This window comes from Hipposideros armiger, unplaced genomic scaffold (genome assembly GCF_001890085.2).
Source record: "Hipposideros armiger isolate ML-2016 unplaced genomic scaffold, ASM189008v1 scaffold_664, whole genome shotgun sequence".
NCBI lineage: Eukaryota > Metazoa > Chordata > Mammalia > Chiroptera > Hipposideridae > Hipposideros > Hipposideros armiger.
Genome location: NW_017732014.1, coordinates 1122522 through 1136031, shown reverse-complemented (window position 1 = coordinate 1136031; position 13510 = coordinate 1122522). Strand labels below are relative to the sequence as shown.

At 60.0% G+C, this 13510-nt stretch overlaps 2 protein-coding genes across 4 annotated transcripts in view; both read left to right on the top strand.

The window, feature by feature from the left end:
- The window catches only part of TRAPPC6A (trafficking protein particle complex subunit 6A), an 18276-nt gene extending 17542 nt beyond the window's left edge, over positions 1–734 (top strand). Inside the window, exon 9 of the mRNA XM_019626308.1 lies at positions 667–734. Coding sequence (XP_019481853.1) covers positions 667–734 — 68 coding nt within the window. The remainder of the gene's footprint in view (positions 1–666) is intronic.
- A 397-nt stretch (positions 735–1131) lies between these two features.
- NKPD1 (NTPase KAP family P-loop domain containing 1) lies at positions 1132–9321 on the top strand. 3 transcript variants are annotated; one of them, XM_019626305.1, is made up of 5 exons: positions 1132–1195; positions 1999–2111; positions 2939–3373; positions 5546–5677; positions 7066–9321. In XM_019626305.1, exons 2-5 carry the CDS (start codon positions 2015–2017, stop codon positions 9063–9065), a joined length of 2664 nt encoding a protein of 887 aa, XP_019481850.1. In that variant the 5' UTR covers positions 1132–1195; positions 1999–2014; the 3' UTR covers positions 9066–9321. The 3 variants fall into 3 exon arrangements, with proteins under 3 accessions (XP_019481850.1, XP_019481852.1, XP_019481851.1); XM_019626306.1 differs by lacking the exon at positions 1132–1195 and having other exon boundaries at positions 2053–2111; positions 3159–3373; XM_019626307.1 differs by lacking the exons at positions 1132–1195; positions 2939–3373 and having other exon boundaries at positions 1992–2111.
- Positions 9322–13510: the final 4189 nt, after the last annotated feature.

The window sequence follows — 13510 nt, the reverse complement described above, 5'->3', positions numbered from 1 at the left end:
AGAGACCCGAATTGGTGGAGGACATGGACAAAGCCCCCCTAGGAGAAGCATCTTGTGGGGGGCGGAGGGGGGTGGCGAGGAGGGGAACACCAGCTCAGGCAGAGAGAAAAGACAGTGTTTGGTCACCGGGTAAACCCCCTGTAGGGTCCATGGGTTTCCTCTGTCTTGAACCCTCTTGTCGCGGGCTCTGTCCCTATGAGATGACCCACCTCCCTGGGCAGCCACTGTTTGGCAGCTCAAGGAGATAGGAGCCCTGGAGGGCAGGGCCCCCATGCTCTCAGGCCCCTCTTGCTCAGCCCCAGCCCCACCCTTACCTGTTGACAAATGTCTGCAAGGAGCCCCCCACCTCCCAGCAGGCAGGAGGGAGAGCCTGGGTACAAACCACTGCCTGCTTTCCAAGTTCCACCATGTCTCCATGACCCAGCAAGGAACTCGACCATTCTGGCCTCAGTTTCCTGTAACGTGGGCGTCACATGCACCCCTACCGGGGCATGGTGAGAAAGAATGGGGTTACTGTGTGAAAAGCGTGTACTCCATGTGGGGCCCCTGGTAAGCCCTCCTATCATAGCATGTTGTTACCATTATCTGTGAAGCATTCAGAGCCACCTGGTAAATGGGTCAGTCCGTCCCCGGCAAATGTTAGCTGTTGTCATTGCTGTGTACCAGGCTCTGTGCTCAGCGGACTCCTGACAACCACGAAAAGTAGGCACCGATACTGGCCCACTCAGCAATGAGGAAGCTGAGGCTCAGAGAGGTGAAGTCACTTGCTCAAGGTCATACAACGAGGCCCCAAAGCTGGCATCTGAACCGGGATTGCGTCCTCTCTTAGCCCGGACTCAGTCACTGCCCCAGGTTCCTTTCCCACCCACAGCAGACGTGCCCAGGGGCTGGCCTCCATAGACCCTCTGGGAGGTCCCAGCCAGGCAGCACGATGGCCAGCCATCTCCATCCCGTACCTTGGGTACCAAGCAGGGGCACAGTACCCAAGGTAAGGGATCCCCCAGTCCTCGAGAGCAGAGAGCATCAGGATAGGGCTGGCATGCCTGGGGGAAGGGGCGGGGACTGGGCAGGCAAACCGGTTGGGCAGCTGGGCTCCCAGCTCAGACCTCTCACCAGTTGGGCCTGCACGGCTGGTGGTGGGGCTGGAACAGCAGCTCGGCAGAGCAGGGAGCTGGGGCCGCGAGGCCACCATCAGGTACGGAGGACCCCAGGCTGGGGGGGAATGGAAGGCAGGGGCGCCACATGCCTGGCCCCCAACCCTCACTGAGCCCCAACTCTCACCACTGCCCTTGGCTTCACTCTGTCCTGCCCCCTGCCCCCAATAGCATCCTTCCCTCACTTCTGCTTTCCGTGCTTCACATTTTAAACCCAGGGCGCCCCTGAGTTTAAACCCGTCTTCCCTGAGTTTGCTCGGCCCCGCCCTTAATTGGACCACCCTGCTTTCAATTCCACCCTCAGAATTCCCCCTCCCTTCAGCCCCTCATTCAATCCCCAAATGTACCCAGCCCTGAGATTCGGTCATTGGGTGCTCCCCGCCCCCTCGCTCTCGGCGCACCAGGTTCATGTCCTTCAAATGGCACCAGCCCCCACCTCCCACAGCACAGAGCCCCAGTGCCTAGTTCCTTCTTAAATTTACTCAGCCCCGCACTGGCTCCCACGTTTCCCCAGCCCACATCTGCTCACCACCCACATTGTCCTGGCCTCTTGGGAACTCAGGAGCTCCCAATCACCCAACCCTTGGAAATCTCACCCACCCCAAATTAACCCTCCACCACCTCTGCTCTCCGTCCTCCCGAATCGGGCCATCTGTCCCCCAGTCCTGACCTCTCACTTTTACTCTGAAGAGCGCCTCCGCCCCACCTGGGTGACCCAGGACCCCAACATCGGAGATGGGGGTCTCTCATATGTCCAAGGTCACAGGTGGCTGTCCCTGGGCTGGGCTCTTGCTGCTGGTGCCCCAGGGATTTGGGCACTGAGACCACCATCTCCCTCTCTAAGGAGGCCCTCAGCCACCATGCACCAGCACTATATCCACTTCGCCAAGGGCACCCTGCCCCCCCGGAACCTCACCGAGAGCTACTTCTTGGACCCTGAGTTGGGGCACCAAAAAGGTAGGGGTTCAGTCTGGGGGGGTCCTAGCAGGGAGAGAAGGCTGTGAGTGGGGGACTGCTGACTGGATGGTGGAGCAGAAGGAAAACCTCAGACCCCAGGAGAGAAGCCACCAGCACACCCCACAGAGGCTTCGGCATAAGGGGCCATGAGGGGCCAAGGGGGCTATGGGGTGACAACAGGCCCAAAGGTGGGAGCCTAAGCTGGGGATGTCAGCAGGGAAGGCCCACCTGGCCTGCCCTTCCCCCAAGATGGGAAGAAGTCTACTACCCCAAATCGCCAGGCCCGTGGGGACTGCCCCCGCAACCTGGGGGGAGCAGTGTGGTGGCAAGGAGGGATAGAAAAGTGAAATCCCCAAGTGAACATGTATGAAGGAGGCAGGTGCAGCTTCCTGGGGTGACCTACACCTTCCAGGGCAGCCCCCGTCCCACTAGCCTGTCCGGAGCCCAGGTGCCTGGCCCACCCCCCTTCTTCCCAGTCCCTCCCCTATCCCATCATTCTAGCTGCCTCCGGACCAACCAGGCCAGCTCCCCATGGATTCCTCTGTCACCCCCACTGGGGGACCCCCAGGGACTGAGGAATTCGGTGTAGCAGGGACTCTGGGTGTCATCCCCTTGCCAGCCCCTTTCCTGGGTGAAGCCCAGGCCCCTGTAGCTCTTTTCCCCTACCCATGGTGGCGCACAGAGCCCTCGGCATTTCCTCTCTGACTTCTGGGCCTCAGCCGAGGATCAGCTCCACTCTCTTATCTGAAGACCCACCCTGGCTCCTGCCAGGGCCCCCCAGGAGTCCAGGCCCCAGGCCCAGTCACCTCCTACTTCCTTCCTTCCAGGATGCTGTCACCAGTGGTGCCATGACCCAGCTGCCCTTCAAGCCCATGGGCCCTGTCAACCACCCCCCCACGTGCAGTGGCAGCTGGCCTACCACAGCCACCGGGAGGGTGTCAGGGGCTGTTGCCGAGGCCCCCAGCCCCCTATCTTGCAGCAGCTGCAGTGGCACCCCTGGCCCCCACCTCCTAGCCCCCTGCGTCAGCGGCTCTGTCCTGTTCCCAGTGGCCAGAAGGGGCCACCTACAACCACCACTGCCCCCATGAGACCGGCCAGCGCCCCCCAGCCACCCACTGCACCCACCACGGCACCTGCCATGGCCAGCAGCGGCCCAGCCCCGCTCTCCACAGCCCGCATCCTCCAGGATCCCAGCAGGCCTGCTGCCGCCCGGGCCCTGCCTGTCCCAGCATTCTGCGGCCCCTTCACCTCCTACAGCTCCGGTGCTCACCCAGCCCCCCTGGGAGCTCTGTTCCTGCCGCCACGCTTTCCACCTGGGCCTGGGGCCTGCCCTCATGCCTCACTCTGGTCCCTGTCTGAGAGGGCGCTCGTCCCTGACCCTGGGCCTTGGGGCAGCTATCTTGGCTTCATCTGTTGGGATCCAAGGCTTCCAGGCCAGGCCTGTCCATGGTGCCTCCATCACGGGCTGGCCAGGGACCGGAGCCGCAGCTCTCTCCCTACGCTGACCCTTGCTCTGCTTTCTGTCTCAGTGGCGCTCTGTCCCCTGGCCCAGCAGGCCATGGGGGACATGGGGCAGGGGTGACGAGCACCAGCTTGCTGGCCAGCTCTGGTGTGGGGGAGACGGGCAAGTGAGCAGCTGCAGCAAGAGGTAGGGAGTGGCCTGGGTGATGGAGAGAGCAATGCGGTGATGGAAGGGATCCACCCGTTCACTCATTCATTCTGTGACTAGATATTAAACGCCTGTTGTGGGTGCCAGGCTCTGTTGGGTGTGGGGGGCGGGGGGCACAGGGAGCAGGGCAGACAGACTGCTGCCCTCCCAGAGCTCACGTTCTATGGGTGGTGGGGGGTGGCGGTTACAGGAAATGAGAAATAGAAATGTTTAAAAGCGCATCACCCCGTGATAGCTACTTTAGGGAAAATGCAGCAGAGAAGACGGAGCATCAGGGTTTGCAAATTCAATAGCATCATCAGGTGAGGCCTCATTAAGGCAACATTTGAGCAAAGCCAGGGCAGTGCTCTCAAGTAAGTGGCAGCAGGCTCAGCAAATGCCGACTCTGGGGGTGGCCTGTTCAAGGGACAGTAAGGAGGTCAGTGTGGCTGAAGTGCAGGGAGTGAGGGGAAGAGGACAGATGGAGTCAGAGAGGGCAGAAGGGATGGGAGATGACTCAGGAGCTAACAGGAAAATGAACTGTAGGAGGTGGGGGCGGACGCAGGAGTCCAGGCCAGAGGTGCTGGTGGCCCGACGGTGGAGGTAGAGTCATGCGGCTGGTTTCCAAGTCTGGTTGGAAACAGCTGAGCAGGGGACTGGGGCTCCAGGTCAGGCACAGCCTTGTCACTGGAGCCTCTGGGCCACAACGCCCATTTCACACACAGACACGTAGAGGCTCAACCAGGTGAGGTCACCCACCCATCAGGCAGACTGGGAGCAGATCCACCTCTCAGCTGACCTTATCCCGGCTTCTCCTCCTGCCCTCCCAGCTGTGCCTCCAGGCTCAGCTGGCCCTCAGGGAGGGACGGTTCCTGCAGCCCACAGCCTCTCTGAAAGTGGGTGTGTTATCCCCACCACGCACTGTGAGGCTGGCCCAGTGCCCCCGCTAAAACTGAGCCCTACCTGTCTGGTACCCCAACTCTAGGTCCAAAAAGTAGTGCTCAGTGGGGGCTCCAGGGAGAAGGCAGGACATCTCCTACAGAGAGGACACCATGGTGCTTATGCCTGGTACCAGGATTTAAACTGGAGTCTGTGCCCTGAACAGCCTTTCCTGCCTCTGGCCAGACCCTTTGGCACCCATGACCCCAGCACCTCTGCCACTCCACTCATCAGAATAGGGGGCTGTGCCCGCCCGGGTCATGCAGAGAAAGGTGACGGGGTCAGGACCGGAAGGCAGGTCTGCCCCGGGCTCAGGGCAGGATTTGTGACTGTGGGCATGGGGTCGTGGAGAGGAAGGGAGGTCAAGGGTGGACAGGAAACAGAGGAGCCTGTGGTCACTGGGGCCTCTTCACATTGGAGCCAGGCTAGCAGAGCAGACAGGAGCTGACACTCATCTTAAGCATCTGAGGGTCTCTAGTCTGAAGATTTTCCCAGGGGAACCATGGTCTGGTGGCTGAGCCTGGTGACCTAGGGCCAGTGCAGCCAGATTCCCACAGGCCTCTGGGCTGGGGCTGGGGGTAGTCTAACCTCCCAGCCTTTGGCTGGTGTTTCTGGGGTCAGCTCCTGGGGGGCCCGGAAGGGCACATCTTGCCCTGGACGAGGGGACTGCCACAGGAACCCCTGTCCATCCAAGGTTTGACCTGAGTCACCTTGGGGAGGGGCATGACTGCGCAGGGAGGGGCTGAGGGCAGGCACTCTGGAGGGCAGATGGGAGGAGGGTGGTGCCTGGCCAGCCTCATTGACTCAGTTTCCCCACCTCTACCCTTTCTCCAACCTGGGCTCCCAGATATCCTGACAGAGGATGATGTCTACTGCAGCTGCCTGGCCAAGACCCTCTGCCACGTGCCTGTCCCTGTGACCGTGGGTTTCTATGCCCCCTTTGGCTGCCGCCTGCACTTAATGCTGGACAAGATCACCGGTGAGGATCTGCGTGTGTTGGGGGTGGGGGTACAGAAAACAGAGCATCTGGTCCCTGCCCAGCCCCAGGCTTTCCCAAGATCCACTTGGCCTGGAGGCCAGCCTGCCCCAGTGCAGATGCCCATAACTCAGCTTTAACCTGATCCCACCCATGCCCACAGCCTTTGCCCCCCAGATCCCTGCTCCAGTTCCCTCTCTAGCCTCCTGGCCTCCAGTCTTGCCCCCTTCCCCTGCCAAATCCACTTCAAGGAATCTTTCTAAAATAAGATTTCTAAGATCTAGCTCTGTCCTTCCTCTGCTCAAAAGCCTTTTATGGCTTCCCAGCACCCTAGGGAGAAAGCCCAGGTTCCTCCTGAAACTGCAGGCCCTTGCCAAATTTCTGGTGGCCTCTGTGTCCCCCAGGCCCATCTTTTCTCCTCAGCTCTGGCTCAGGGTCTGGCGTCCACAAGAGCCCTAATAGATAGGTGTTAACTGAAGACATGAGCTGAAACCTGGCCAGGATCTGCAGCGGGCTGGACCTGGTTCAAACCGATAGAGCTCAGACCCCAGCCCCAATTGTGGCCAGAGGGGCTGGAGATGGTGACTCACTTCCATGTGCCCAGGCCTGGTGAGCACCTAACTAAACAAGCCCAAGTCCTTCCCTGTTTTGTCACAGAGCAACACGCAGGGTCTTGGAAGGGAAAAGGAAATGGCATATGAGGTGCTTACTCTGTGCTAGGTGACCCTGACACAGTCCCACTCATTTGTTCACCGACCGCATAGCAGACAGATCCTGCGCCTAGCCTCTCGTGATCCATCCTTCAGACATTCCCCCAGCACCTCCTAGGTGTCCAGCAGACATACGGTGACCAAGACAACCAGGGTCCTGCCCTTGAAGGGCTCACAGTCCAGAAAGGGAGACACACCTGTCCCCAAACAGTGACGACTGAAATGGGGGAGCCTGGGGGTGCCTAATCCAGCCTGGGGATCAGAGAGGGCTTTTGGAGGAGACAGATGAGCTGAAAGCTGTAGGAGGAGAAGCAGTAAGCCAGGAAAATCAGACCAAGGCTGTACCCTCGCTGCCCAACATACTCTTCCTCAGAACCTCGCATCCATTCTTTCACTCTTTAGAGCCTTCCCTGCCCCCCTCCCATCCTTTCTCCTCTGGGGTCTCCATGTATGCCGCGACCTTGGGCCTTGCCTTCAGACCTTTTCCGGTCCACGCTCGGCTCCTGCACCTTCTGCACCTGCCGCAGCTGTTTCCGCTGTGCCCCGGCTCTTACATCCAGGCCCCTATCCGAGCCCCGCCTCCAGACGAGCCCCGCCCAGGTCCGAGCTCCGCCCCTGGCCCAAGGCGCGCCGGGATCACCCAGCCACCCACGCTGACCCCCTCGCCCTCCGTACCCACAGAGCTGATGGAGCAGGAAGCGACGCAGCGCGAGTCGGAGCTGCTGCAACAGGTGCAGTGGCGGCCTCGGTCGGTGAGTGGCTGGAGTTTCCCGCAGCTGCTGTGGTACCTGGTGTTTCTGCAGCCGGTCATCACTGAGGTGCACCTACGGCGCAAGAACGTGAAGTTCCTCTTCATCCGCTTCAGCGCCTGGCAGTATGCGGGTGCCGACAAGCTGTGGGCCGGCTTGGTGACAACACTGTGCGAGGGCATCCGCCGCCACTACGGCGCGCTGCCCTTCAGCCTGTACTCGGTGCTGGGCAACAAGCCAGCCACGACCAACGGCTTCCGCCAGTGCGAGTGGCACTGCCGGCGCCGAGTGTGCCTGGCGCTGGTGGTGCTGGTGGCGGCGCTGGGCATTGGCTTGGCCCTGCTCTACCTGTCACTGGGCACCCATGCGCTGAGCCACACCAGCGCCAACAGCAGCCTGCTGCGAGTGTTCGGCGGTGCAGCCACTACGCTGTCAGGCTCCGGGCTGCTCATGGCCGTGTACTCGGTGGGCAAGCACCTGTTCGTGAGCCAGCGCAAGAAGATCGAGCGGCTGGTGTCGCAGGAGAAGTTTGGCAGCCAGCTGGGCTTCATGTGCGAGGTGAAGAAGGAGGTAGAGCTGCTCTCCGACTTCCTGTGCTTCCTGGAAATCTACCAGCGGCGCCGTTTGCGTGTGGTGCTCGAGGTCACCGGGCTGGACACTTGCTACCCGGAGCGCGTGGTGGGAGTACTCAACGCCATCAACACGCTGCTGTCCGACAGCCACGCACCTTTCATCTTTATCCTAGTGGTGGACCCCAGCATCCTGGCCGCGTGCCTCGAGAGTGCCGGCTCGATGAAGGGCACGGCCGACAACGGCTACCTCTTCCTCAACCGCACCGTCACGCTGCCCTTCTCCGTGCCCATCATGGGCCCCCGCACCAAGCTGCAGTTCCTGCACGATGCCGTGCAGAGCCGCGACGACCTGCTCTACCGCGAGATGACGCGCCAGCTGCAGCCGCAGCACCCCGTTGGCGACGAGGGCGAGCAGCTGCTGGCGGTGGAGATGCAGGCGGGGGCCGAGCGCACACAGAGCCGCATCGACGCCGAGGCAGCGCGCCGCATCCAGGAGGCGCTCTTTTGCCTGCACAACGAGCGCGACTGCCTCTACGAGTACGTGCCGGACAACGTGGTGTCCATGCGACGCATCGTCAACACCGTGCCCATCACCATGCGCCTGCTGCAGCAGCAGCAGCGGGATTTCGGAGGTCCCACGCCACGCCAGGCCGTGGCCTGGGTCGTGCTCGCCAACCAGTGGCCCTGCCGCCTCAGCTGGGTGCTGCAGTGCCTGGAGGACCGGCAGCAGTCCGGGGGCGCACACGAGGCCCGCGCTCGCCTCTGGGACGTGTTCTGCGACAACAGCAGTGAGCTGCACACCATGACCAAGGCGCTGCAGAATGTGTTCGACCTGGACGGTGACCCCGAGCTCTTCGAGCGCTTCCTGGGTGCCGACTTCCCCTTCACCGTAGCCGAGGCTCAGAGCCTGCTGCGCTGCACCATCAACCTGGACCACTCCATCCGCCGCCGCATGGGCCTCATCCGGGCGGTCAGCTCGCTCAAGCCGCCCAGCCCGCCCAAATCCCCGGCCAGCGATGCCCCCCGCGCCGCCAACAAAGCCAACCACGGCCCCCGGGTGGCCAATGCAGCCAACGGAGCCAACCACGCCCCGAGGGCAGCCCAGTTAGGCCACCCCTCAGGACACAACTCTGCGCACATCAGCGAAGACCGCCACCCAGCAGGGCATGCCCCTGTGCACATCAGCGAGGCCCGCCACCCGGCAGGGCATGCCCCTGTGCACATCAGCGAGGCCCGCCACCCAGCAGGGCATGCCCCTGCGCAAGTCAGTGAAGCCCACTACCCACGGGATTCAACCCACAGGGACAAGCCGAGAACCTGGCTTGAGCTCTCTGTGGAATCTAACTTAGGGGGGCATTGAATGGAGGACTCCCGGGGCAGCAGGGGACAACAGCTTTCCTCTGCCTGCCCAAATGAGGACACATGTAGGGGACCCAACTGGGCCCAAGGCCCAGGGTCCAGTGTTGGGAATGAGGACTTTGGTGGCTATATTCCCCAGGTGAACCTGTGAGCCAGAGAGCTGTTGGCAGTAGCTGACAATAGTGCCAATGTCCGAAAGCTGGCACCAAAGGACCACTGAGGAACTCAGGGTTCAAGCGCCAATAAATGAAGGTATGAAAGCCCTTGATTGGTTTTCACACCCTGGTCTCCCTGGCTTACTTAGCAAGGACTGGGGACCAGGCCTGCACTGTCCTGCCAGCCCCATTTCCTCCCCAGGTAGTCAGCGGCATCAGCCGGCAGCCTCATGGCTGTCATCCCTTGGGCAAGAGGGGTGTGGGGGTGGTGGGTGAGGCCCAGGCAGGGCGATGAAGGACGGATGTGCTGCATTGACTCAGGCAATGAAGAACGCCCAGGCCTCAGGGGATCCAGGTCCTTGTCCCCACATCCTAGCCTGCTCCTCTGTGGGCAGGGCAAGAGCTGGCATTTTCAAGAGTGGTGTCCAGGGCGACCTCAGTGGGCTGTTCCACTCTCGGGATGGCTCCACCCCCAGCATAATGGGTGAATTAGGCCTTGCTGGCACCTCAGCTAGCTGGGTGGGCAGCACTGCCTCCCTGGATAAGTAACTGTCCAGGGGAAGCTGCCTCAGGGTCACTTCAGGGCTCCTGGATGAGGACAGGGGAGTTGAGCAGAGCTGGGGCATGTGTAGGACAGTCGGTGCCAGAACTAAACTGAGATGAGGGCTGTCCTAGGGCTGGACTCTGGCACTGCCTTCTGCTCCCACCAGTGGGAAAGAGACCTAGGATGGGGCGTCACTCCTCAGGGTGGCTTCCCAGTCCTGTGGCATGCTTGGCACAGTCCGGGGGGGAGGGGGGACCAACACTTAACATACCCTGTGTGACCAGAGGTCAACAGCATGACTTCTGAGCCAGGGTCCTGAGGGCTGAGCGGACAGTCCCAGAGGGAGCCTAGAGCTCTTCGAAGGCACCCACCCTCAGGCCACATGGCCTGGTGGCAGTACTGACCTCATTCCTTAGCTTCAAGGCTGTGCACAGCACCCCAGCTCCCCTGGTCAAGGATTGTGCCAAAGTAGACGCCGGGCAGAGTTAGCCCGTGACTTCTACAGGGGCTGCCAGGGCTAGGGCGCCGATTTTCAATCCTGGCATGGCTAATCTGGTGGGAAAACCTAGACCCGCAGAGAGAGGTTTTCCAACAGCAGGGGAGAGTATGCCCAAGAATGAAGTCCCGTTAGAGAGACACACGGCTCCTCGTGACACTATTAGATGAGTGTCTTGGTAGACATGCTATTTGAGCCATTATATGGCCCTTCCCTTTTGCCTCCCTTAAGCCAATATGACTCGGGCTTCTGTTTCTTACCATGGAAAAACTGAATTCCTCACTCCAAGCTGGAGTCCGAGTGCAAAACAGATTGGCACCAGGAGGGCTGCAGGAGGCAGGACCACCCCATAGCCTTGGCTAGAGAACTGAGGACCCCTGGCCCCAGGAAAAGGCTGCAGTCCTGTTATGTGGTGCTGAGCAGTAGTCAAACTGTTGCCCATTGATCTTAGACTCTGTGTGCCTGCCACAGCTAGTTTTGGGAAACTATAAAACAAAAACAAAACACGATGTCACAAGGGCTGGGTGTGGCCGATGGCTCCCTGTCCACCAGGATTCTCGGTCCCCTCTATAGTGTGGCGCTTTTGCTGGAACTTATGCCCAGGTGAGGCCATGGGGCTAGTTCTCACCAACAAAAGGGAGTGGAAGCAACGTGTGTCCCTTTCCTGCCATGGTCGAGTTAGGAAGCTGGTCTACCTTCTCTACTCTCACTCTCCTCCCCCATCTACCCGCTGGATGCAGGAACCCTGAGGCCCCAGAGGGTAGCAGAGCTACAAGAGGGAGGGGGCCTGGGTCCTTAAATCACCTTGTGAAGAGCTAGCTGCCTGTTACCCTGAACACCCATGTGCATGAAAATCAACACCTGTGGTAGGGCACTGGGATCTTTAAGAATGGATACAGCATCTAGCCTGGTACTAAAACGGATGCCGTGTGTCTTCAAAATAAGCTCCCGGACCAGCCGAGTGGCTCAGTCGGTTAAGAGCTCGCTCAAGAGTTTGAGCTCTGAGCAACAGGGTCCCCGGTTTGATTCATGGCCCGAGCTGAGCTGCTGCTGAGCTGCCAACAGGTGGCAGGATGGCTCAGCTTAAAAAACAAACAAACAAACAAAACCACCAAAATAAGCTCCAGCCATGCTTGTGTGGCTGAAGGCAAAGGGAACCCATCCATCCCTTTGATCCAGGACCCAAGTCGGAAAATCAGGAGCCCTGAAGAGTTGGTCTGTTAGTCTCTCCTGGGGCTGCTGTCACCAAGTCCCACAAAGCAGGTGGCTGAGAACAGAAATGTAGTCTCTTCCAGTCTGGAGGCCAGAAGTCCAAAATCAAGGTGTCCCTGTCCCCTCAGAAACCTTTAGGGGAATCCTTCCCGGCCACTTCCAGCCTCTGGAGCTTGGCTGGCCATCTGGCGCCCCTGGGCTGTGGCTGCATCACTCCGGTCCTCCATCTTCACATGACCTTCTCTCTGTGACTCTTCACACCACCTTCCTGCTGTGTGCATCTATCTGTCCATGTCCCCATTTCCCCTTGTTAAAAGGACACCAGCCGTATTGGATTAGGACCCATCCTAGAACCGCATTTTAACTTGATTACCTCTGTAAAGAACTGTTTCCAAAAGTCCCCTTCTGAGGTCCTGGGGGTTAGGACTTATCACATGTCTCTTTGTGTGGGGGGATGTGGTGACACAATGCGACAGTGAATGTTGGTTGGAAAGTCCAAATTCCTCACTCCGTTAAACAGTACAGGCAAGAGCAGGGACAAGCCTGGAACAGGACCCCAGCCCGTCACAGGCGCCACACGAGGGGCAAGGCGAGCCCCCCCCAGCCCCTCAGCCCAGCCTGCTGATCACCGGCGGTGGAGGCAGAGGGCAAGGGGGATGGGCGAGCACCCACCATGCTGCTAAGGGCCGAAACCCCTCACGGGAGTCGATTCCTGGATAATGGCTAGAACTGACCACAGGCTGAGTGAGATTTTGGGGGACTGTACTGACAGACCTCAACCTGGTCAAGGACTGTGGTTCCTCAGCATCTAGAGGCCAACCTCACACGCTCCAGTCTCACCAAGAAGAGGGCTGAAAGCAGGGCACCCTGGAGGGCTCATCCAACCCCACCACACACCAGGTCACAGGGGGCACGCTGCCCACAGCTCAGAACCAGGACCCATGCAGCTGTCTCCCCAGCTGCCCATGGGCTGGACTGGGGCAGGTGCTAGGGGCGGGGGGCTGATGTGCATGGCTGTCCTGAGCACCTCACTCAAATGGGAGTCCTAACTGTGGCTGCTCCAGGAAGCAGGCAGGACACACACATAGCCGCCAATGACCAAAGGGCAAACCAACAGTGGCCTAAAGACACCCTAAAGGCAGCTGGGGACAGAGATCCCTGGGTTTGTGTAGGAGCTGAGTGGTACTGGGGCTCCTGGTTGGTGACAGTATGATTCTCGTGGTCATGCCATTGCCTCTACCCATCCCGTGTCAGCCTCCCATGCAGAGAAGGCGCAGGTGCAAAGGTCTGTCCCCTCGGTTGCTTCTCTCGTCTTCTTTTCTTTTCTTTTTTTTAATTGGGGAAGTTTGTTTTCCTAGGACCCATCAGCTCCCAGTCAGGTAGTTGTTTCAATCTAGTTGTGGAGGGCGCAGCTCAGTGGCCCGTGCGGGGATCGAACCAGTAACCTGCGCTCTAACCAACTGAGCTAACTGGTCGCCCCAAGGTTCTCTCGTTTTCTGAAGGGTAAACCTCGGATTTCCCGGAAATGCCCCACAGCCCTGCCCGCACCCTCGGTGTGTCCTGGCAATTTAGAGCAGCAGTCTGCCCACCCAGGCTCCAGGGGCACTGACGTGTGCCTGGGGCACACTCCCACTGGAACGGGGTTAGGCTGGTGTCTGTTCTCCCTGAGCCATAAGTGACCGGGCAGAGGAGTGACCTCTGGACCCGAGCGCTGTATCTATCACCCTGCGAAGCCAAACCTGAAGCTGGAGGATATCTGGGGATTGCTTCCCTCTGAAGACAGGCGAGTGTCAACTGGATGGGATGTGACAGGGCTGTGGACATATGTAAAGAAGGGGCAGTCTCCTGGTGTTCCTTTGAGGGACCAAGGGCAGGTAGCCTGGCCGATGCTCGAGAAGCAAAGCTGTCTAGCCCCTGCCCTCCCCACTCCCTGTGCCCAGAACCCACTCAGAGGGCACCCAGGACCAGCACCAGCAGAGAGCAAGCAAATGGTGAACTCAGCTCTGGATGTGCTGCATTGACTCAGGCAATGAAGAACG

Coding starts and splice junctions, on each gene's coding strand:
- NKPD1 (XM_019626305.1), top strand. CDS start 2,015: ATGCACCAGCACTATATCCACTTCGCCAAGGGCACCCTGCCCCCCCGG. Junction 2,112..2,938: donor TGAGTTGGGGCACCAAAAAG/GTAGGGGTTCAG, acceptor CCTTCCTTCCAG/GATGCTGTCACCAGTGGTGC. Junction 5,678..7,065: donor AATGCTGGACAAGATCACCG/GTGAGGATCTGC, acceptor CCGTACCCACAG/AGCTGATGGAGCAGGAAGCG.